Source organism: Adiantum capillus-veneris, chromosome 2 (genome assembly GCF_014529385.1).
Source record: "Adiantum capillus-veneris isolate H3 chromosome 2, ASM1452938v2, whole genome shotgun sequence".
NCBI classification, from domain to species: Eukaryota; Viridiplantae; Streptophyta; class Polypodiopsida; order Polypodiales; family Pteridaceae; genus Adiantum; species Adiantum capillus-veneris.
The window spans coordinates 27,032,884-27,055,422 of NC_140932.1; the positions used below are offsets into that span (position 1 = coordinate 27,032,884).

Sequence of the window (22,539 nt, forward strand, 5' to 3'; positions counted from 1 at the left end):
CCTTGTTGACCGCGAGTATTTTGGAATCGTAGAGAAGCGAAAGAGTCGAGAGAAATGATGTGCCCACGAACCTATTTATTATAGCAACAGGAGTGAGAGGAGCATCACTCGCTTGTGCGCTATGGCGGCCGTGCGAGAGAGAGAGAGAGAGAGAGAGAGAGAGAGAGAGAGAGAGAGAGAGAGAGAGAGAGAGAGAGAGAGAGAGAGAGAGAGAGAGATTTTGCAAGTTGACGAGTGTTGACTTGCTGCTTGTCACAAACTGCTGACGTGTCAAGCCACTGAAGAATGGAGCCGACTTGCAGACCTCAACCGAGGGGCCTAAACCCTAGAAGAAGAAGCAGAAGCAACAAAAGAAGTTTCACCAACAAGCAAAGTCTTGACGAGTGGCCTATTTTTAAAGAGGAGTTCCCACCAACTTATGAGACCCCGTCCAATGGGGCCCAAGTGACTAGAGATAAATAAAGGAGGACCAACACACACACACACACACACACACATGCGCAGCCAATTGATGGCGTGGCAAGACTGTACGAAAGTCTTGGATCTCGTGTTGACAGTGCTGACGTGGTAGGAGTACGGATTTTCGTAAAACGCGCCGATAGTGCTGACATGGCAACTGTACGAAATTTTGCAAAACGTGTTGGTTGCTTTTGGCCCAGATGCTTTTTGAGTTGATGCTTTTCATAGGCCAAGGGCCTTTAAATATGCGTAGAGGGCTCAGTCTTTGACACGCTTTCGGATGAAGGTGCAGAGCGTGGAGTAGTGGCTTGTATTGAGTTGAAGCAATATAAAGAAATACGGAAAGGGGGAAAAGGGTTTGGGGCCAGTGCGCTCTAGGGGTGGAATTCCGCTGCTCTCCGTCTCATGTGTCGTGCATCTCTCTCCGTTCGGTGTTATTTGAAGTGATGAAAGTTTTTTAGTGTCTTTTTCCGTTTGCACGTGGTGCCCGTCCCTTGTGACACTGCTTTCTGAGTGAACCCTAAAAGCCTACGCGAACCCTAATCGCGTGCAACCCAGTGTGCACGAACCCTCGAAGACCTGCTCATCACTACTTGTTGCTGTTTAGTCTGCGCAAACCCTAGAGGATCTGCACATACCTAGTTGCTGCTGTCCTGCCTGCGCCTACTATATTGCCTGCACACACACACACACACACACACATATATATATATATATATATATATATATATATATATATATATATATATATATATATATAGAGAGAGAGAGAGAGAGAGAGAGAGAGAGAGAGAGAGAGAGAGAGAGAAGCTACCAGGGCAAGCCTTTATAGCTACCACATCAGCAGCCAACAATGCAAAACGTGGATCTGTCCGTATAGTGTGCCGGTAAGTTAGTTCGATTTGTGAACCGTCCGTACAACAGCCACGTCAGTAGGTCTTTACGCAAGGCTTATTTTGAGTGTGTGGGTCCTGCGTTATTTTAATGATCTTACTCCCCATGGGATGTGGTCCCATAAGTTGGTAAAACTTCAACAATTTGCCCATTCGGCGAGGATGTGTTTCTCCTTCTTTGTTGCTTCTAGGTTTTAGGCCCCTCGGGTGAGATCTGCAAGTTGGCTAGGGTTAGGTTTGGAATGCCCTAAACGGCCGGGTCTTCAATGGCTTGACGCATCAATAGTTTGTGATATTAAGCGTGCCATTCATGGCGACTAATCATCATTAGGAAACCCTAATTGCAAGTAGAGTAGATAAAGGACAATTGACATGAGAGTGATAGAATGCAAGATTAACATAGCTTCGTTATTCAAGATGAAAAGGAGTGAATACAAAGGAGGCTTATATATGCTTCAAGAGGTAAGATGTGTGTGCCTCATCAAGTCTAACATAGTCATTATTCCAGATGAAAGAGAGTGAATACAAAGGAGGCTTATATATGCTTCAAGAGGTAAGATGTGTGTGACCTTAGGTGATGTGTGTGGGGACAAGCATCCCTCTAGAAAACTCATGCAAGCTAGGAGATGCTCTCCTTGTATGCATTTCCATCTTTGGCTTGGATTCTTGGACTCATCCACGTGAGCCATGGTACATGACACTATCATATCGTCGTCTTCATAAGTTCACCATCATGTGAAGCTAGTAGGAGTAGCGTCATTGTGAAATGCGTTTCAGTAAGCCTAAGGTGCGGAATGGTTGAAACAGCCGAAACATTTCACCTTGTAGGTGAAACACTCGAAAAAAACTCTCCATAGAAACTTGGCCATAAAAAATTATGTTCTCTCATTTACTGTTAATGGATTATAAGGTTGAAAAATGGAACATAGCATGTGCCTTTTGTCTACTACAAGCAACAATATGTTCAACCTATTGAGAGGTTATCTCGACAAGACCTTGTTGGTCCTCTCTATTTTGCACATCTCACACACCTTCACTATACATAGAGGGTGAATAAGTACTCTCTCTCATTACTTGTAGGCTATGATTAAAATAGATGCTTCTTCTTCCTCTCTCTCTCTCTCTCTCTCTCTCTCTCTCTCTCTCGTGACGTGGAGATCGTATCAAGTTGTAACATTAAGATCTGAATCCTAACACATGTGATGTTTGACAATTCATACAACTAAGTTTCAACACATACACATACATGTATAATGTATAGTGGTGTTTCAGTCAGACGTTTCACTAAGGCCTTCATGGTGGCTGAAACGTTTCGGGGTGAAACACCCTGTTTTGACCATGAAACGCTTCGGGGCTGAAACATCTTGCGGTGATGCTGATTGTAGGAGTACCAACAAGTAGCGTCACCATTGAAAGCTTCATGCACGCAGTAATACAGCCCTTTCTTGTTGCAAACAAAAAGACATAGTCATATTGCACAGCTTACTCTGAATACAAGGACTCCTCAGTCTTAATGTTGGCAAGTTTTGGCATCTATCTTAAGGTATGATTGCTGGAGTGAGACACTCAAGAGTACTGCGTTTAAGTTGTTTAACGAGCTTCATAAGCATAAACAAGATCAGTAAATGTTATTTTGCTGGTTGTTTTTTCCACTGATGTCTTTTCTGCATTTTAGGTGGCTATATGTGAGCTACCATTCCATCCAATAAGCTCAGACCAACTAGGAGGCTGTGGTGGAACGTATGTAAATTTTGAAAACTTGATTTGCTTAATTAGGCTACTTTTCTTGATTTTTTTTCTATCCCGCAGTTGTGTCATCCGAGGCTGTGTCCCCAAGAAAATATTGGTGTATGGAGCATCCTTTCATGGAGAGTTTGAGGTTTGTTTTTTGAACTTATCCATGTCACAGTTTTTATTCTAAAGCTTATGAGTTTGAATGCCTGTCACAGGACTCTAAAAATTTTGGCTGGAATATTAATGGTGACATTACCTTTGACTGGAAGAGGCTTGTTGAAAATAAGGTTTGCATGGATGCTTTAGACTTATGCTATTTAATGTGCTGCATAATAGCCCAACTGGTCTGGTATGATGTGGAAATGCTTGACCGTCGAGGTGATAAATTTGCTTGATTGCAGACAAAGGAGATTGTTCGGTTGAATGGTGTATACAAAAGGATACTTTCAGGTGCAGGTGTTACCATTTTCGAAGGTTTAGGGAAAATTATAGACGCCCATACCGTTGAGGTTCAGCTGACAAGTGGGCAATCAAAGAGATTCACTGCCAGACATATTTTGATTGCAACAGGGAGCCGGGCTGGATTGCTTGACATTCCTGGAAAGGTATCAGATGGCTTCACTCATGCATTGTACTTCAAGCTCGCTACAATAATATGGTCTCTCTCTCTCTCTCTCTCTCTCTCTCTCTCTCTCTCTCTCTCTCTCTGGTCGACTTGCTGTTGCTGCTGCACCTGGGCGTCTTGCTGTTGCTGCTGCACCTGCGCGCCCCTCTGCTGTTGCACCTACATGCCCCCCTGCTGCTGCGCCTGCGCGTTCTCCTGCAGTTGCACCTGCTGCTGCCGAACTGCCCTACTCTGCAGTGCTGTGCTGCTGTTGTTACACCTGCGCGAGCCCGTCAGCTTCATTCCTGACCAGCGCGAGCTGCTGTCACCTGCATGTGAACTCACCTCAGCGCGCGAACTCCTCACTGAAGCAAAACCTGCAAGTTGCTGCCGCGACCTGTTCTTTCACCCAGGGCTGCACTCCACCTGCTTTCTACATTCTCTGGCTGTTGCCGCGAAGCCCTCTACACAGCCCGTCAGATACAAGGTTACTGGTTCTGCAATTTTCTCAAAGGCATAGAATTTCCAGAATTGCCTCTCTCTCAGCAGACAGATTTTCAGCTATATTATGTATGCATAATTGAGGACAACAAATACATTCACATGGTGCAGGTATCGTGAATAAACAAAAATGGGGTTGAGCCTCTGGATATTTGGCAGAGCAGACTGAGTGTCCCGCAGTGAGCTGTGGTAGTGCATATACCCGCATTTGGGTTGTGGTTATTACTTCTCCGCCTGGACTCAACCGAGCCAGAGCGTCGAGCTATACCCGCATTGCCAATGGAGGCCATGAGCGCTTCGCAATGGAGGCCATGAACGTTTCGCCAGTATGTAAGCCCCATACGAAGGCAACCTTTGTGCTTACAAACAAGTGGATAACACAAATGGAAAGGGAGATGAAGGAATGGAAAGCAGAGACGGAGGGATCGTGGAAGAGAAGGCCAACCTTCTTCAAATGTTCCTCAACGAAGGCACACAATGGAAGAAGGAGAAAGAGGACTTGCACGCAGAGCTACAAGCACTTAAGGCGGATTCACAATCACTTAGGGAAGAGGTCACAGCCCTCAAGAGAGAGCTTGCGGATAGAGTAAGCAGTGGACTGGAAGAAGGGGAATTCCAGCCCTCGGTGATAGAGGAGATCAAGGTCATCAAGGAGCAGGTATGGATGATCACAGAGGAGGAGAAACAGAAGGTGGTAAAGACGTCTTCGTGGATGGATGTGATCACGAAGACGCAGAAGAAGGCGAATGAGGGCGAGAAATGGATAGAAGTCGCTAAGAAAGGGGAAGGGAAAGAAACTACATCCGTCCCCACTCCTACAATCATCAACATGGCTCTAGAAGAAGAGCAGCGAAGGAAAACTAGAGTCTTGCATATAAAAGTAACCGGTCTAAAAGACTGAGATGATGTGGAAGGGGAAGTCGAAGAACTTCACATGATGGGTAGTGAGGCTACGCATACAAAGGCATGGAGGGTAGGGAAGAAGACTCAAGGCAATGGGGAGACTTCAAAAGGGAGAGCTTTAATCATCCGTTTCCCATCCATGGAGGCAAAGAAGGACTTCTTGAAGAAGCCCCCTACACTAAAGAAAACAAACATATTCCTTGGAGATGACCTCACTCTTACATAGCTTGCGCATATGGGGGAGGTAATGCCAGAGATTCAAGCGGCAAGGGAGAAGGGAAAGACGGCCTTCTACAAAGATGGCGTGGTGGTGATTGTAGAGTGGCGCTCCACATGACGGTGCGAGACCTATGGGACCACACTCAAAGTTGCCACCTGGAATTGTAATGGATCTATGCGCCTTTATGTGGGTGCTTGTGAGGATAGTTTTACGGGAAGAGACATCGTCTTCTACTCAGAGACACATCAGGCCTCGGGGCAATCTATGCCTCACATTAGTGGATATAGATGGGAGACAGGCTGTAGACAAGAGACGATCAAAGCACAGAGGGCGGGGCTCAGGAGGAGTGGCAGTGTTATTCAGGGAGGAGTTGTAGCCATTGATACATATAGCGTGCAAAGATGAGCAAGCTAGGTACATGTGGGTGAGATTGAGAGCAGAGATAGGCAGATATCTTTACATTGCTATTTGCTACTTCCCCCGAGTACGTCAGTTTATGCACCACCCAGAGGACAGTCCCCCTTCTCCATTTTGGATGATGACATATGGGAGTTCTCTAGAGATGGTGACATCATCATTCTAGGGGATTTCAATGCTAGGACTGCCCATCATTAGACAGTATTTTATGATACTTCAGAGGAGATGCTGAGAGAGTTGGATGTTGCAGAGACGGGCCTATCCAGACTATCATAGGATGGAGAACACACTGAGTATGGACGACACTTGATAGACATGGGGATTGCACATGGATTGGCCATCTTGAATGGCCTACATAGATTTCCCGTTGCGGGGGGTTTTACACGCTTTCCACACAGACATGGAGCCAGCACAGTGGATTATGTCATGGCAGAGCTGAGCCTCATCTCTAGTATCCAGGATCTCACGGTTGGACCCAGACGTGTTGGTGTGGCAGTGGACCATGCTCTTGTGTCGTTGACCATCTCTTTTCAGTTTAGTGTAGCACACAGGCTACGGGCAGCATCCCCTACTCGCTACACCTTCACGTTGGAGACGGACTCTGTATACATAGATGGGATCTACAGATGCTTGTGCACAGAGGAGCCAGGGCGACCTCTGGAAGAGCTTACTACTATATTGACACAGACACTACATGATGCAGCAGCAGAGGCATACCCACATACCCAACCTGAGAACCTGAGCAGAGACGCCGTTCGGGGAGCATGCCCCAGAACAGTTGGTATGATGAGGAATGCCGGGACACTAGAGCTAGTGAAACCGGCCCGTAGGGCGGTAGGCATTGGCTTTCACCCGAAATTCTTTACTTTAAACGCACACACAAAGCACTTTGCAAAGGAAACCTGCAACGGGAATTAACACTTGAATACACACACGGCTCGGAAGCTAGAATGCCCCGAGCAGACGCCAACAACCTGTAGGCCCCAAAATTGACGCCCCTTTCGGTATTTCTTTATACTTTGAGAGGGTAAATTACAAAGTAGAGTCCTGGGAATCCTTTACCTGTATCCAACTAGATATCGACGGTTTTGGCCAAATTTCGGTAGCATTACAGCCCCAAAACTTGCGCGAAACCAATTCCCCTATTGGAGCTCACTTCCACTGGCATAAACCCTCTGATTCCTGCCCAAAAACAGTAAATTCAGCACGCTGTATTTATTGGTTTTTGCCCTGTTTTCAGCCCCAAACAGTCCCCTAACTGTCCTCTGCCAGTGGGGCACTATTCCCAATGGTTTTGGCGTCCGTATGGCTGAAAAACAGTCAACTTACAGCGCATACACAAGGCTGAAAACGCACCTGTACGGTGAGGTTATGACCCTCACCGGTGCCTGCTTTGGAGTAGCAGTTAGCTACCCTTGTTCTTGCTGAAGGAGGCTCTTGCCTCAGCACAAAAGCATGAAACCACACAGCTGTACATCAGTCAAATGAAGAGCCCTCTTGTGGGGCATCACATAACTGCACATAGGGGAGAGAGAGAGCAGTGTGTAGTGTGCAGGGCATCACTCCTAGCACCACCCTGTTCATGGGAGGGAAAGAAAGCACTCCATAGCTCTTAACTTGTGAAGGTTCTCAATGAAGCATCCCCCCAGCATAAATCAAGCGCCCCCTCTACTGCCCTTGACCTGTAATGCATCTGTGAACAAATAGATGCAAAAAGGGGAAGATTTCCATGGCTGCCAAAACTTGCGTATCGCTGAAAGCGCAGCAAAACAGCCTTGTAAACACGCATCTGATGCCTTCCAATGCTGAAAATGAGCTCCTTGGTCCAAGGTGAAGCCATGGGAAGCCAAAAAATGGAGAGAAATGGCTGAAAATCATAGTTAACAGCCTCCAAAACTGCTCCAAAAAAGTCAATTACGAGATGTGTTGTCCCAAGCTTGGTAAATTGGCCAAAAAGTGACACCGGTCATCTGACCATCTATCCTCATTGGAACCACATCCAAAAGTGCAATGTGGCCCAACTGTCGGATACTTTCTGTTGGTGATCCCACCTTGACTTTATGCCTTTATTGAGTTCACTTCCTAGTATCCACCAACTTGTTAAGTGCGACGGGGGGAACTACATGATCTTGAACTGAGCCTAGACATCCTTTTACTTTACGAGTTCTAGTGCCGACCAACTTCCCGTCTGCGGGTGAAACTACCATTCACATTGGCCATACAATGTCCGACCATTTGCAACTTCAAAAAGAGGGTCTCCAAAATAAAACAAAAATCATTGGAAAGGTTAGCAATTGCCACGTCCTCGTGACATACCTCCTCTTGAAATCGCAAACGTCCTCGATTGCATACCATAAATACACGCCATTGATGATCTTGTGTTGTCAGCACTCTTTTATCATCGCAGGTATCCGCAAGAAAGACTGTCAAAACATATGTACAAATGACTTAATGAGATCTTCATACTTTTGTCAAACTGTACACTGCTGTTGCACTGAATCCATGAGTACATTTGATGTGCTAGCTCTATCATTACCCCTCCTATGCACATGTTGGGTTGGGACATAAGTAGGCTGTAACCCAAAGACCTCAAGGTAAAGCTGCAATACGTTTGGTGACTCTGACAGTTCATGCTCTTCCATCCACTTTGCATCCATAGGTGGATAGTTCTTGAACTTCACCACATAGCATCTTGCAACCTGTCCCTTAACTTTTTACCTATGCAAGAGGCTCTTGCCTCTGCAAACGAGCATAATTTCACAACACTGACGTATCACCCACAACCAAGCAAGCTCGAATTTGAAGATGATTTACCAATGCGTCATAGAATCCAAGCAATCCCCTCAGAGAATCGGCAAGGAGCGTGTCACCTGGCAGACCCACATCACTCTCGTAGGAGATCTAGTGGCCAATCTACCACCGTGAGACCTCTCCCTATTTCATCTTGGTTCATACTTGCAAACCCTAAAAACGCAGCAGAAAATCAGCCCTAATTTGACCACTTTTTGGCAGGGCGAACATGCGGATTTTCCTTTCTGTTCTGTGAAGAGAAACCCTCTTCCATAATGCCCTTACATTTGTTGGCCATAGTGTAATCCCACGTTCCTGTACTCTGTGTCTTTACTCAAAACAACCGAGGCTCACTTCTTGAGGAAAAAGTGATTATTGTCCCGGCAATGGAACCTTGAGACCGGCCCATGGTGGGGCGGTAGGCGTTGGCTTTCACCCGAAATTCTTTACTTTACTGTAGACACACAGAGGAACTTCATGAATAAGCCTGTGACTGGAATTCAACACTTCAAGACAAACCACAGCCTGGCAGCTAGAGCGCCACCAAGTAGACAACGACACCCTGTTGGCCCCAAAGATTGGAGCCCCTTTCGGTATTTCTTTATTCTTATTATACTTGAGAAAAACCTGTAAACTTCCACAAGATGTCCCACTTTTATCGGGCTGAAATTCCTATACTCCAACCCGATTTTGGCAACAGAACCACAGTAGAAGTCTCCACGGACAAAATCCCAAGCAAACATTGACTTTCCACGCACTTTAGAGCGCTTTGCAAAACCTGGCGAGAAATTGCAACTCGCTGAATTCTCTGTTTTGCGCTCCAATCCGCGTGCCGATCACTTTTTTGGGTAGCCCTCGAGCTCTCGCACCTGTAGGGTCACTTGCCCTTTGAATTAGACGAGATTCCTCGCGGGAAATCTCTCCAAAATGGTCTGTACAAGCACCCAATGCTTTCCCGAGGCTCCCCCGACAAATAAACTATCCGAACTCTTGCACCTAGCCCTCACCAAGCTGTCCAAACCTGCCCATGGCTGTAATTGTAGGTTTTTGACCCAATTTCGCCAGCATGATGGCGCAAATATCCCTGCAGGTCAAAAGTACACATCAAGGACACTTTCCCTTGCGGTATGGAAGCTTTCCAGTGAGCTGTAGGTCAATTTCAGCGTGCTGTAATTTACTGTTTTGCCACTCTTTGGTGCCTACTAGGTACACACATCACAAGGCCTTTCCGAGGCTCCCCTGACAATTCCTTGCAGTTTAGGTGCGAAACCCTAAACCTGCAGAAAAACACAGCAGGCTGTAATTCCCTGTTTTGGACCGTTTCGAGCGGAGCGAGCATGCCCACGCGTGTCTCAAGTGCTCCCGCACGCAATGGGACAGTTCTCCTGTAAATTGGACGAGTTTTCACGCGAAAAACCTCTCCGTTTTCGCATTCCTTCGCGATGGAACTGTGCGTACTTGAAGGGGATTAGCAATTAGCTAATCCAGTTCCTGTACAGAAGGCTCTTGCCTTGGCAAACGTGCATAAAACCCCAAGAACTGTACATGGTCATCTGAGAAGCCCAACTAGTGGGGCATTACCATATGTGTAAAAAGGAGAGAGAAAGAGACGCGAGAGCAAATCGTCGCGCTACATAGAGCAAGGGAGAAGGCAAACTTTCCATTAAAGCTGTGATCACTTGCACCCACTACTCACACACACTGTAGCAACCACTAATGGGCTGCAATCAGCCCCCTCTTCATGCAAATCTGGCAAAAGCATCAAGAGCTTTAAGTGTCCAGTTTGCCACTTTTTGAGTTAATTTCCTAGTACCCACCAACTTATAAGTGTCGCGAGGGGCCTAAATGACTTTGAACTGAGCCTAGACACCCTTTTACTCTTCGGATATTGCCGATTAGCCTGACCAACTCGTGGTGACCTGTCCTTCCCAACTGGCCGGTGAAACTCTCGAGCATCGGCCCTTTCACACTGGCCACGCAATGTTCGATCATTTGCAACTTCAAAAAGAGGATCCCAAAAATTAAACAAAAATCATCGGAAAGAAATTAACAACTCAAGTTAGCAATTGCCACGTCCTCGTGACAGCTAGACTTCAGAGGGAGGTGCTTTTGGGGGACATCACTCACAGATAGTCACAGATTGACTTCCGATGCCTGGTGCGGCGGAAGAAGAGGGCATTTTTGGCTCGCCTAGAGCAGGATCTATACCAGCTATTCTTGAGTCAGGACTCACGTGAGGCATGGCGGCTCTTTCATGAGCACTCCCCCCCCCTGCCATCACTTCTACAGAGGCCTGGGGCCAGTATGCATCATCTCTGTACACAGTTCCTGAGCAGCCCCCCCTTCCCGACCCCCCCTGATCCATGCCCACACACGTCCTTTTTTCATCGCTGAGATGGTGAGGAAGGCCATTGACAGGATGAGGACTGGGAGAGCATATGATCATGATGGCTTAGTGGTTGAGCATTTCACGCATGCTAGAGATTTACTAGCAGAGCTTCTAGCAGTTATGTTTAACCGTGCCATGTGTGAGGGCTTGCTTGGTACTTGGAGCCTATCTACTATTGTACCTATTTTCAAGGCGGGAGACCCTATGGAGCCTAGGAATTATCACACTATCATGATTGGACACACATTGGCACGGTTGTACGCATCTATTCTTGATTAGCAGCTGAGTAGATGGGCAGAGAGGGAGGGGATACGCGCAGCCGGGCAGGCAGGTTTCAGGAGGGGTTTTTCTACTCTTGACCATATCTTGACACTCAGAGCCATCATTGAGGAGGGCAGATCGCGTGGGAGACGGATCTATTGTAGCTTTGTGGATTTCCGCAAAGCATTTGACACAGTGCCTAGAGCTAGATTGATGTGCAGATTACAGGATATGGGAGTACCCACAGAGCTCATTTGGGGGATCATGGCATTATACAGGTCAGTATTAGGGCATGTACGCACCCTAGAGGGTCTATCCACACCGGTTTACTCCACTATTGGGGTGAAGCAGGGTTGCCCGCTCTCTCCTAATCTATTTGGTATGTATGTGGATTGAGGTTTCTGACTGCATTGAGAGAGATGGTGATAGAGGTGCACAACTGGCAGGGACATGGATTCCACTATTGTTATATGCTGATGATATTGTGTTGATCTGCGACTCTCTGGAGGGGATGCAACGTCACTTGGATGCTTTGCATAGGTTTGCCCAGGAAAGTCGTTTGTTCGTTAACCTTGGTAAAACCAAGGTCATGGTATTTAATACATAGTTACCAGGAACGAGAAACCGGAACGGGAACACGGAACGGAAACGCCGAACAAAATGCCATTCCCTGTTACGGGTACTCACGTTTGAAACACGGAACGGGGATTCGGAACGGGAACTTGGAATGGGAACGGGGAACGGAGACCTGAAAACGGCCATTCCCTGTTACTATGATTTAATACCACCCCACAGTGGATCAGGAGGTCAGCGCCAGCATTCACATACGGCCAGCAGAAGGTGGAGTATACAGATGCTTACACTTACTGTAACAGACTTGGACACTCCAAGTCAAGAATCAACCGCGACAGCACCAAATAACCACTTCAAAACAATTCACAGATCACAATAGATTTGCATTGGCCCGGCGGAGTTCCGTGCCTAGAGATATTGGCCCCAAAGACTGGCACCCCTTTCTGTATTTCTTTTTTTATTAATCAATCATCAAAGTACAAGAGAGCGGTTAGGGTTTCACTCTCAGACTCTGCGTCCAGATGCTCTGAGAAGTGAGGCCCTCACCACTAATTTAAAGGTTACAAGGGATGCCCAAAAGCAGAGCCCCAAAAGCTTGAAAGCAAAAGCATCAGCTCTCTCTCTCTCTCTTAGAGTCTTTTTCTCTTTTTTTATAAAAAAAAAAGCAAAATTCGCGTCGCTCTTCATTTTCCAAAAATAAAATAAAATAATAAAATAATAAAATAAAATAAAATAAATAAATATATATTTTAATATTCCGCCTCCGTGATTTCCGAAAATTAGGGTTTCTGGCAGAAATTAGGGTTTGTAGTAATTTTAGGGTTTTTGGCAGAAATTAGGGTTTCTGCTGTCCGCCACGTCATCACTTTGTGACATACCCCCCTCTTGAAAGCATTGTAATCGACCGCGATTACGCCTGCAAAACCGGCAAAAGCCATAAACCGTCTTAGCAGACACTTACTGTTAGTACCTACGTACTAGAAACACACATCTAGCACATGTACAAAATCGACAGTCACATCACACGGCATCACAAGACATCACAAGACATCACAGGACATCACATGACATTCAACATTCATTCGGATCTTAGACCATGATTTATCGGCAATGTAGCTAGCAATCACATCTAGGTCCAATCGGGACCTCATCGATGTCCGATTGACTAACCCCTATTGCAACCATGTCTATTCGAGATCAATCAGACCAAAATGCTGCAGTCATTTCGTCTATCAGTTCCTGCACTCACAAGAAGTCAAGAACAAATCAGTATCATAATCAGGAATTCCATTTCATAAAGTCATCCAGCAGAATATTGTCAGCTCTCAGTATCCCTGAAGCTCATAGAGACATCAGTGACTTTAGTATCAAAATCGAGGCATTTGTTGACAAAGGAGCGGAGTAACTTTCTTCTTGTGCATCCCACTGCACCAGATCTTCGGCCAAGCTGAGTTTCTGGGTTCCGTTTGGAGTAGAGTATGCTAAACCAAAACATCGAGGTAAAGTTTCACAATCCGAGGAGTATCTGCTAGGTCCTCCTCCTCCATCCACTTCGCATCAAATGCAGGAAAGTTCTTGAACTAAACCAATAACCGCCTTCGGACTTTACCTTTCTTCGTATCGTTATGTGCCAAAATCTGTTCAGGAACAAGGATTTCCTCCTTTTCTTCCACTCGGGTTGCTCATCAGGCTCCCCATCATCAGGCACATCACCCTTAACAGGGTTCAAGAGACTCACATGCAATGCATTATGAATCCTCCAAGTATCTGGCAGTTTCAATCAGAAGGAGACATCATTTATCTTGTCAGTGATCTGGAAAGGTCCGTAGTATCGCATACTAAGCTTTGGAAAAAGCCTCTCCTTTCCCTTTTTCTTTTGTAGGCGTGTCTTCTCAAAAGTAAGAGCACCCAATCATCCTCCTTCAGTTTCAAGTCGCGACGATGGCGATCCGCTGCCTTTTCCTGTCGTTCTTGAGACTCCTGCAAAGTCTCGCGAACCTTGGCAAAAGCCGTATCCAAATCTCGCGAATATTCATCCGCTTCAAATTTCTAATCTTTCGTGCTCAGGAAGGATGGAACCTTCGCAGCACTTTCAACAATCTCACATGGCGTCTTCCCCGTCGAAGAGTGTATCGTGTTATTGTAGGCAAATTCCACCAAAGGTAAGTTCTTTTCCCATTGAGTCTTCTCATCCGAGATACAAGACTTCAATAAATCTAAAATCACTGAATTGGCAATCTCAATTGCCTGTGAGTCTGCAAGTGGAACGATGACGAGAACCGCAACTGCGTGCCAATGTTCTCCCAAATTGCCTTCCAAAACAAACTCATAAATCTGGGGTCTCTGTTGGAGAGAATCGTCTCAGACGTGCCATGTAATCAGAAAATCATCGTGACCATTCTGTGTTCTTGGGAGATCAAAAATGAAATCCATTGCAATACTTTCCCAGGGGTGGGTGGGTATGGGTAAAGGCTGTAACAATCCCTGTGCCTTATGCCTGTCAAACTTGACCTTCTGGCATACCAAGCAACTGTGCACAAACTCTTCCACATCCTTTTTGAGTCTCGGCCCAAAAGAAATATATCTCTACCCCTTTCTTGGTGGGAGCAATGCCGCGGTGACCCGTAAAAGGTGGACAATGGCATTCAGTCATAACCTTTTCCCTCAATGGTTGTGTAACGCACAACATAGTCTTTTTCATCAAGTAGCCTTCCCGAAGGGAGTATCCAGCTACTGTCTCCCCATCCCGTAGCCGTGTGAAAATATCTTCAAAATCTATATCTGTGGCATACTGATCGACCATATCCTCGAAGCTCGTATAATGTATCGCGGAAATAGCAGAACCAACGGTTTCCGAGACAAAGCATCTGCCACCACATTCTTCTGTCCCTGCACATGGACAATCTGGAAGTGAAACTGTGACAAGATGTTCGCCCACCGCATCTGCTTTTCCGAAAGCTGCTTCTGTGACAAGAAGTAGCGCCAACTCTGATTGTCTATAAAGACAGTAAAATCCGCTCCGAGTAGGTAGTGCCGCCACTGAGTAAGAGCATGGATAACCGCCAAAAGTTCTTTCTCATAGATCTGCGTTGTCATCTCCGGCCTAGAGAACAAACGGCTCTCGTAAGCTATGACATGGCCTTCTTGCATCAAGACCGCACCCAGACTACGAACACAAGCATCATAATATACTTCAAATGACTTCTGCAAGTCCGGCAAAGTCAAAATAGGTCCCGTAGTCAATTTCTCTTTCAATGTCTGAAAGGCAGTCACCTCTGTGGGTCCCCACGAAAAAGGTACTCCTTTCTGTGTCAAGGTATGCAAAGGGGAAGCAACCTCTGCAAACTTTCGTATGAACCGCCTGTAGTACGAACACAGTCCTAAGAGGCTTCTAACTTCATGGACATTCCTCAAATCGGGCCAATCACGGATAGTCTCTATCTTGGCCGGGTCCATTTGCACTCCTGCTGCTGACACAATGTGTCCCAAAAAGTGTATCTTTGGTAGGAAAAATTCACTTTTCTTTGCATTAATCACTAACGTGTGATCTCGTAATGCTTGAAAGACTTGAAGCAGATGATCTCTGTGTTCGGCCTCATTCTTGGAGAAAACAATGATGTCGTCAAAGAAAGTGTCAACAAATAGCCTGTACTCTCGAAAAATCCTGTCCATCATCCGGTTAAATGTCGCAGGAGCATTGGTTAAGCCAAAAGGCATCACCAAAAACTCAAATAACCCAAAAGTCATCCGAATAGTTGTCTTGTAGACATCTCTTGGCGCTATCCTGATCTGATGATATCCACTCTTCAAGTCAATCCTGCTAAAGCACGAGGATCCCTGTAACCTGTCAAGTATATCATCGATCCTAGGAATCGGAAATTTGTTCTTGATGGTGATTTCGTTGAGAGTGCTATAATCGATGCACATTCTCCAAGATCGGTCTTTCTTCAAAACCAACAACACTGGAGAGCAATACGGTGAAGTACTAGGCTGGACAAGACCCTTTTCCAAGAGGTCTTTCACTCGGTTCATAATCTTTCCATTCTGTACTCGGTTCACACGATAAGGTGGCCGATTCGGTGGCGTGCTTCCAGGTATCAGATCAATGGTTTGATCTTCAGGCCCTCTGAAAAGCAATCGGCATGAGTGTGGAGAAAAATCTTGGCGTTCTTTTGATCAGGTCAAAACATATTCAACCTTTATCCAGCGTTCAGTTCTCTTGCAAAAGAATGAGTAAGAAACTGAAGTTCATCAAGTACAATCTCTAAGCCCTTCATTTATCAAAGTTGCTTTCTCGGCCCGGTAGTCAACCACAGCGTAGTTCTTGTGGTACCAAGGGATCCTGAGTAGAACGTCACTCGCGTGCCCTGAACACCCCTGTCATTGCAAACAAAGTTTGCCAATGCTCGGTGTAATGGCAACATCCCATCCGGGTGCCAGTCGAACTACCTCCGCCTTTGGCATCAGTCTGTCGGGCGTAATTCCAAATCGAGCCGCCAATTCTAAGTGAAAAGAAGTTGGCCTTGGCTCCTTCAAAAGAGCTTCCCGATCCTTCACTTTGCCCCAAAAGCGGCAAAGTTTGTACTTTCATTCATTAGATTCGGTGCAGGTCCCACGCCATGTGGTACCAGTTCTGCTTTTCTATCTGCCTTTTCTGCCACATTCCTCGGCTGCTCTCGAACTCTCAGACCTGTCGTCGTCTTTATCATTCTGTTCTTTCTGTGCCTTTTTAGGACACTTCGCGGAGATATGTCCACGTTCCCCGCATCCAAAGCACTTCCCCTCTCTGATGAAGCGAGCTCTCTCCTCAGGAGTAAGCTTGGGTCGTGCATCCTTTTTCTCTGGGTTGCTCTTTTTCTTTCTACTTTCATTCCCAGAAGTCTGCTCGGCTCGTTGTGTCATAGCCTCATTTGTGGGGTAGGTCAGATTGCCAGAGTGAATGGCAAAGCCCCGCGTCGCATGACTCATCAACTCCTGAATAGAAGCTGACTTTTGTTCCAAGCAGTGATCTCGGATCTCTGTAGGTAGACCCAAGGTAAACCGCTCAATCTGTTCTCTGAACGAGATCTTCTTGAATGAAGAGGCGGGTAGAAAAGAGCTCCAGAATCTTTCACAATAAGCATGTTCTGTATCGCTCTTGGTCATCCGAAGATGGTTCCAAGCAGCTCGTATATCTCGTTCATATTCTTGCGTCAACCAAGAAGAAATAAAAAGCTTCTTAAATTTCAGCCATTTAACTGGCGTACTCTTGTTAAAAGAAGCGTGGACCACCAAGTACGAGCATTCCCCTTAAGGTAAGAGGTAGCTCTCCGAATCTTGGAGTGCTCTGAATAGCGTCCTCCCGCGAAAGCGATGTCAAACTGCTGTATAAAAGACAAAGCCTTCGAAGCCTCTGAGTATCGTGAAAAGTATCAAACTTGATCGAGTGGCCACCTTCCTTAAACTCTCGGACTTTCTTGCTTTTATCTTCGAGAAAGTCATACTGGTTGGCTTTGGCAAAATTCTTCTTGTTCGCATAAAACTTTCCGTCATTGGAATCTGAGCTGTTTGTAGACGAGTCCTCAGTAGAACTGTCAGTCTCTGGGCGAGATGTAGCCTTCTTTGCCTTTTTCTTGCCCTTTCCGAAGCTTTGTGTCTTGCTTCGCTTTTTGCTTTTTCTGTCTTCTTCGCTCTAATCCGAGGAGCTAGAAGAACTGTCAGAAGAAGAAGAAGAAGAACTGGGTACTCCTTCAAATCGAACACGCTTCTTCCGTTTCTTTGCCTTGTCAAATGTCAATCGACGATCCAAATATCCCGGGAAGTCAGTGCCTTTCTTCTGCTTTTTGCCGTGCTTTTTGTCCTTCTTTTGCACGTCGAAAAGCTGAGCAATCCGTGCATCAACCACGTTCTCTAGTTCCTTCTCCGTATATTTCTTGGAGGGAGAAGATTTCTTGAGAGTGGGTTTCGGGAGTGGTGTTGTGGTTCTCTGCCACTCCATCTGTACCTCTTCCAAAGAGGTCCGGTTCATATATTTTACCATCTTCGGGTCCTTGGCAAAATTGAGCATCATCTTTGTTGCATCGCCGATCAACTGGTGACGCTCCATCTCTTGCCGCTCCGCCTAAGTAGGCCAAGGCGAGCCATACTCTCTACCGGAATCTTCGTTGTGATCCCTGCCCGCATCTCCAGATGCAGAGGGAGTCGACTGATCATTGCCTGAAGCCATAGGTGCCGCGGAATTTTTTTTTTTCGGGGATCGGATTTCCCGTAGAAGAGAAATCGGCGGTGCTCTGATACCACTGTAACAGACTTTGGATACTCCAAGTCAAGAATCAACCGCGACAACACCAAATAACCACTTCAAAACAATTCACAGATCACAATAGATTTGCACTGGCTCGGCGGAGTTCCGTGCCTAGAGATATTGGCCCCAAAGACTGGCGCCCCTTTCGGTATTTCTTTTTGTATTAATCAATCATCAAAGTAGAAGAGAGCGGTTAGGGTTTCACTCTCAGACTCTGCGTCCAGATGCTCTGAGAAGTGAGGTCCTCACCACTAATTTAAAGGTTACAAGGGATGCCCAAAAGCAGAGCCCCAAAAGCTTGAAAGCAAAAGCATCAGTTCTCTCTCTCTCTCTTAGAGAGTCTTTTTCTCTTTTTTTATATAAAAAAAAAAAGCAAAATTCGCGTCGCTCTTCATTTTCCAATATATATATATATATATATATATATATTCCGCCACCGCGATTTCCGGAAATTAGGGTTTTTGGCAGAAATTAGGGTTTGCAAGAATTTTAGGGTTTTTGGCAGAAATTAGGGTTTTTGCTGTCCGCCACGTTATCTCTTTGTGACACTTACCTTGGAGTGGTATTTGATGGGCCAGCATTTTCATTGAGGAGGGCAGTAGAGACTAGATTGATCAGAGCCCATGCAGCATTGGGTAGATTGGAAAGGATGTGTTCACAGGTTCAGTTTCAGGAGCCTCGGACGAAGCTCTGGCTCTTTGACACTTTGGTGGCTTCTGCATTGCTTTATGGAGCTGAGATTCGGGGACCTTCACTGGATCATCATGGGAGGACAGATTGGAGTGATGGATGGGGGGACATGGAGAAGTCTCTGGTCTCTATGATCTCGCGGCTCATTAGAGCCAGGGCTTTAGTACCACGTGCTAATGTACGAGCAGAGCTAGCTGCCTCCCCACTAGTGGTTGAGGCGCTCACCAGATCTGTCTCCTTCATACACCGCATGTGGGAACTTCCCAGAGACAGATATGCACGCCTTGCACTTGAGTCCTGTCGACAATTAGCCATGCAGGGAGATACAGCATGCTGGTATGGGGAGATGACATCATGGTTTCAGGCACATGGGTTCAACATAGACAGATTGCCTCCCTTCGAGTACTCATTGGATGTGCCCTCTGTTGCTAAATTGGCTTTATCTTACAGAAAAATAATTCTAAATGAATTATTGGACTTATAAGTGAGAGGGTTTTCTCGCTTGGAACACCAAGGAAAAATAATTCTAAATGAATTATTGGAATTTTAAGTGAGAGGACTTTTTTCACTGGAGACATCCGAGTACAGAGTATTCCTAGTGCGTCATTCAAAGTAATGACGGGAGCACTGAGAACGGGAATATCTGTAAGGCCACCAGGACCGGGTACTTCTGATGCGTCACATCGGATGGGTGACAGGGAGCATCGGAAAGAAGTATCCAACCATCCGGGAACGGACATCTCTGATGCGTCATAGGATGGGTGACATAGAGCATCGTGAAGGAGATTGTACCGTAAGTTCGGTAGGAAAGGACTAGGTGATGGGTATTCCTGATGCGTCACAAGGTGGGTGACGGGTGCATCGGAAAGGGAATATCCATAATCGGGAGGAAATTCCGAACTGTGTTAGAATTGTGCACAAGGAAAAACAAGCACTTGAATGAAGATGGGTTCATAGGAAACTTTGAGGAAAAACCAGATGCTTTCTGAGAAAGCGGATTGCTTTTCGGGAAAGCAAATGCTTTCCCGCGAGGAAGTTTATGTTTGCATTGCAATTGTGCGTGTGATTGCATCGAGGGACGCTTGGGAAGTGCTGTGAAAGCATTGTTTTTAACTTATAAGGTTTTATTGAGTTTTTGGGCAAGTTCATACTATTTTTAAAATACGCCGGCCGCCCACTTAATAAGTGGGCAGCCCTCTGATAAATAAGGCAACAGATGAGCCAGCGTTTTCTCTCTCTCTTTTTCTGACAGAACAGCGAAAAAATAAATAAATAAATGAAAAAATAAATTTTTGAAAAAAAAAAAAAGCGGCCGCGATCTCTACCGCAGCAGCTATTCGTGCCCGTGGCTAGGAGCTATAAAAGAATCACATGCCCTCACTCAGAGTGGAAGACCAATCTTTGCAAGGTGGAGATGCTGTTGCAGATTTGAGCCATAAAGAAGACGTTGCCGGTGATGCCCATGGCTGCCCCGAGTGTACCGGATGTCGTCAAGACCCAGTGCGCGAGTTCCCTCGCGAAGAAGTGCCTACGGAGCGTGTTTTCATCGCGACAAGCTGCTGTTTTTCTCTGTTTTCAGCCCATAAACGTCGTAGACGGGGCTGATTTACGAGAAGGAACCGGAGAACACACCTCTTTTGTGTGTAGGAATTGGAAGAGAGGATTTTCTATGCAGAGATTCCTTCCGGGGAATTGCTTTTTTTCGAGAACCGAGTTGCGTTTCGAGCGTCGAGACTTTGAAGGTAACGATTTTCATGTTATGATCTCTGAGTATTTGATTGCAGGTGTACTTCCTCTTCGTGAGGGAGTAGGAGCAGAGGAAGGCATGAGCCTCAGCAGGAGAAAGCGCTCTGAGGAACTAGAGCTAGATCAGCCCAAGGGTTTCATACCCAAGTTTGGGAAGCAGATCCACGGATTGAAGAGAGGTAGACTCTCGAGATGTGATCCGGAAGTTGAAATTCCCAAGGAAAGGACTTCGTGTCCAAGAAAGCGGAGTTATTCTGCAGGAACAGGACTCTTGAAACAGAGTTGGAAAAGAGTTGCAGGGATGCCATGCCCTGAGTCTGGAAGGTGTGATCTAGAGGCGAGAACCTTGGTTCTCAAGGATTTGGAATAAGGAACGAAAGTTCCTTGGAATAGGGTTTTGCCCTAGGAATCGGAAGCCGAGACTTTCGGGAACCATCAAGTCTTATTCTAGAACGAACGTGGTAATACGTTCGGTTCAAGTGCTTGTATAGACTTCTCCTCGGTAATAAAGATACTATTACGGGGGGGGACCAGCCCATCCTTTGGTCCCCAGTATTGTATCGATCTTCTCACTCTCTATCTCTCTCTCTCTATCTATTTCTCTCTATATCCTTTGGCTTCAGTACTAAGTGATAAAGTCTATTTATCTGAATGTATTTTATATTGTTATGCGCTCCCGTTTGTGACACCCTCTCTGACTCTTACACAGTCCGAGATCACCAAGGTCATTCGCCAGGACTTGACTCAACTAGACACCAAGAGGACATGGATACAGGTAGCACAGGAGCTGGGCACGAAGATGGCTTTCTACAGAGAGCATCTCCTCCAGCTTACGGAGGATGGTGTTGTGACGAGGCCCAGATACATGGACACCCCACTTGTCTCATGGGATACGATGTGCTATTGGCCAGATACGCACATCCTCACACCAGCTGCGGATTGAGATTGGGAGATACAACGGAGTACCAGCAGAGGCCAAGACATGCCCCCTGTGTGACATCGAGCCTGAGACAGAGTTGCACTACACATGCCACTGCCCCGTCTACTACGAGATACGAGGCCGCTTCCATTGCTTGTTCAGAGAGGGCTTTGGACCATTCTCTAGAGTCATGTGGTACGAGGATCAGAGATGCCTGGGTTTGTTTTTGCTCGAGCTACGCAGACACAGAGAGAGCCTGATGAGAGGAGAGGCTAGCCAGTCTCAGAGACACATCACAGACTTCTTCAGAGCTGCCACTGGACACCCGGAGGAGTTACTACCATAGCAGAGCTCATCGCCTCACATCAGAGGCATACTGATCGACCGAGTGACTGAGCTGGGGAGATCCAGACGCCCACGATTGCGGAGGACTACACAGCATCGACGGAGGCTGCATCAGAGGATTCGGATCACTTTGGCTCGACATGCACGACCCCCAGTCAGACTACTGACCATGGAGGAGATTGATGAGATCCGCCAGCGACCGATGCTGGATTTCCTGCGATCTAGCTATCCCAGCTAGCTGTTTAGCTGCTTAGTTCACACCTATCAGTTCAGAATTCCATAGCATTTTGTCATTTCTGTCATTTTGTCATCTTGTTACTTTGACTTTGTATCAGATCCGCCACATTGTAACTTTCTGGTCTCATAGGTCACTCTGGCCTTTTGAAGACGTTAATATAACATTTCATTTCATCTCTCTCTCTCTCTCTCTCTCTCTCTCTCTCTCTCTCTCCCCCCTTCCGTACACCCCCCGCCATCGAGTCACAATCGACAAAGCCACCGCACTCAGCCGAGCCCGATGACCGCACTCATCAGAGCAACGCCCGAGAGGCCCATACTAATCCTAGCCGGACACCATTGACAGCACCGGACGCATCAGCAGGACAACCATGGCCCACCTTATAGCCGAGCACATTGGGGTGATCTAGAGATCTAAGGAAAGAGAATATCGGATCTCCACCTCTTCTAGAAATTTGGCCCTTTTAGTTTCCAGCTGTCACCTTTATTTAGTTTAGGATGTTTTTTCTGATGAGATGACATCTGACATGGATTTCATTTGGTACTTGTCTCATAGGCCACATTGGCCTTTTGCT

General features: G+C 46.3%; 1 protein-coding gene across 2 annotated transcripts in view; it reads left to right on the top strand.

Annotated features, from left to right (window-relative positions):
- LOC147462547 (glutathione-disulfide reductase) overlaps positions 1 to 22,539 on the top strand; it is a 47,691-nt gene that overhangs the window by 21,075 nt on the left and 4,077 nt on the right. The window contains exons 2-6 of one of the 2 annotated variants that reach the window (XM_086484336.1): positions 2,738 to 2,895; positions 3,028 to 3,092; positions 3,162 to 3,231; positions 3,302 to 3,373; positions 3,488 to 3,691. In XM_086484336.1, coding sequence (XP_086340462.1) covers positions 2,866 to 2,895; positions 3,028 to 3,092; positions 3,162 to 3,231; positions 3,302 to 3,373; positions 3,488 to 3,691 — 441 coding nt within the window. In that variant the 5' untranslated portion in view covers positions 2,738 to 2,865. The remainder of the gene's footprint in view (positions 1 to 2,737; positions 2,896 to 3,027; positions 3,093 to 3,161; positions 3,232 to 3,301; positions 3,374 to 3,487; positions 3,692 to 22,539) is intronic. The other variant, XM_086484331.1, reaches the window with a different exon arrangement.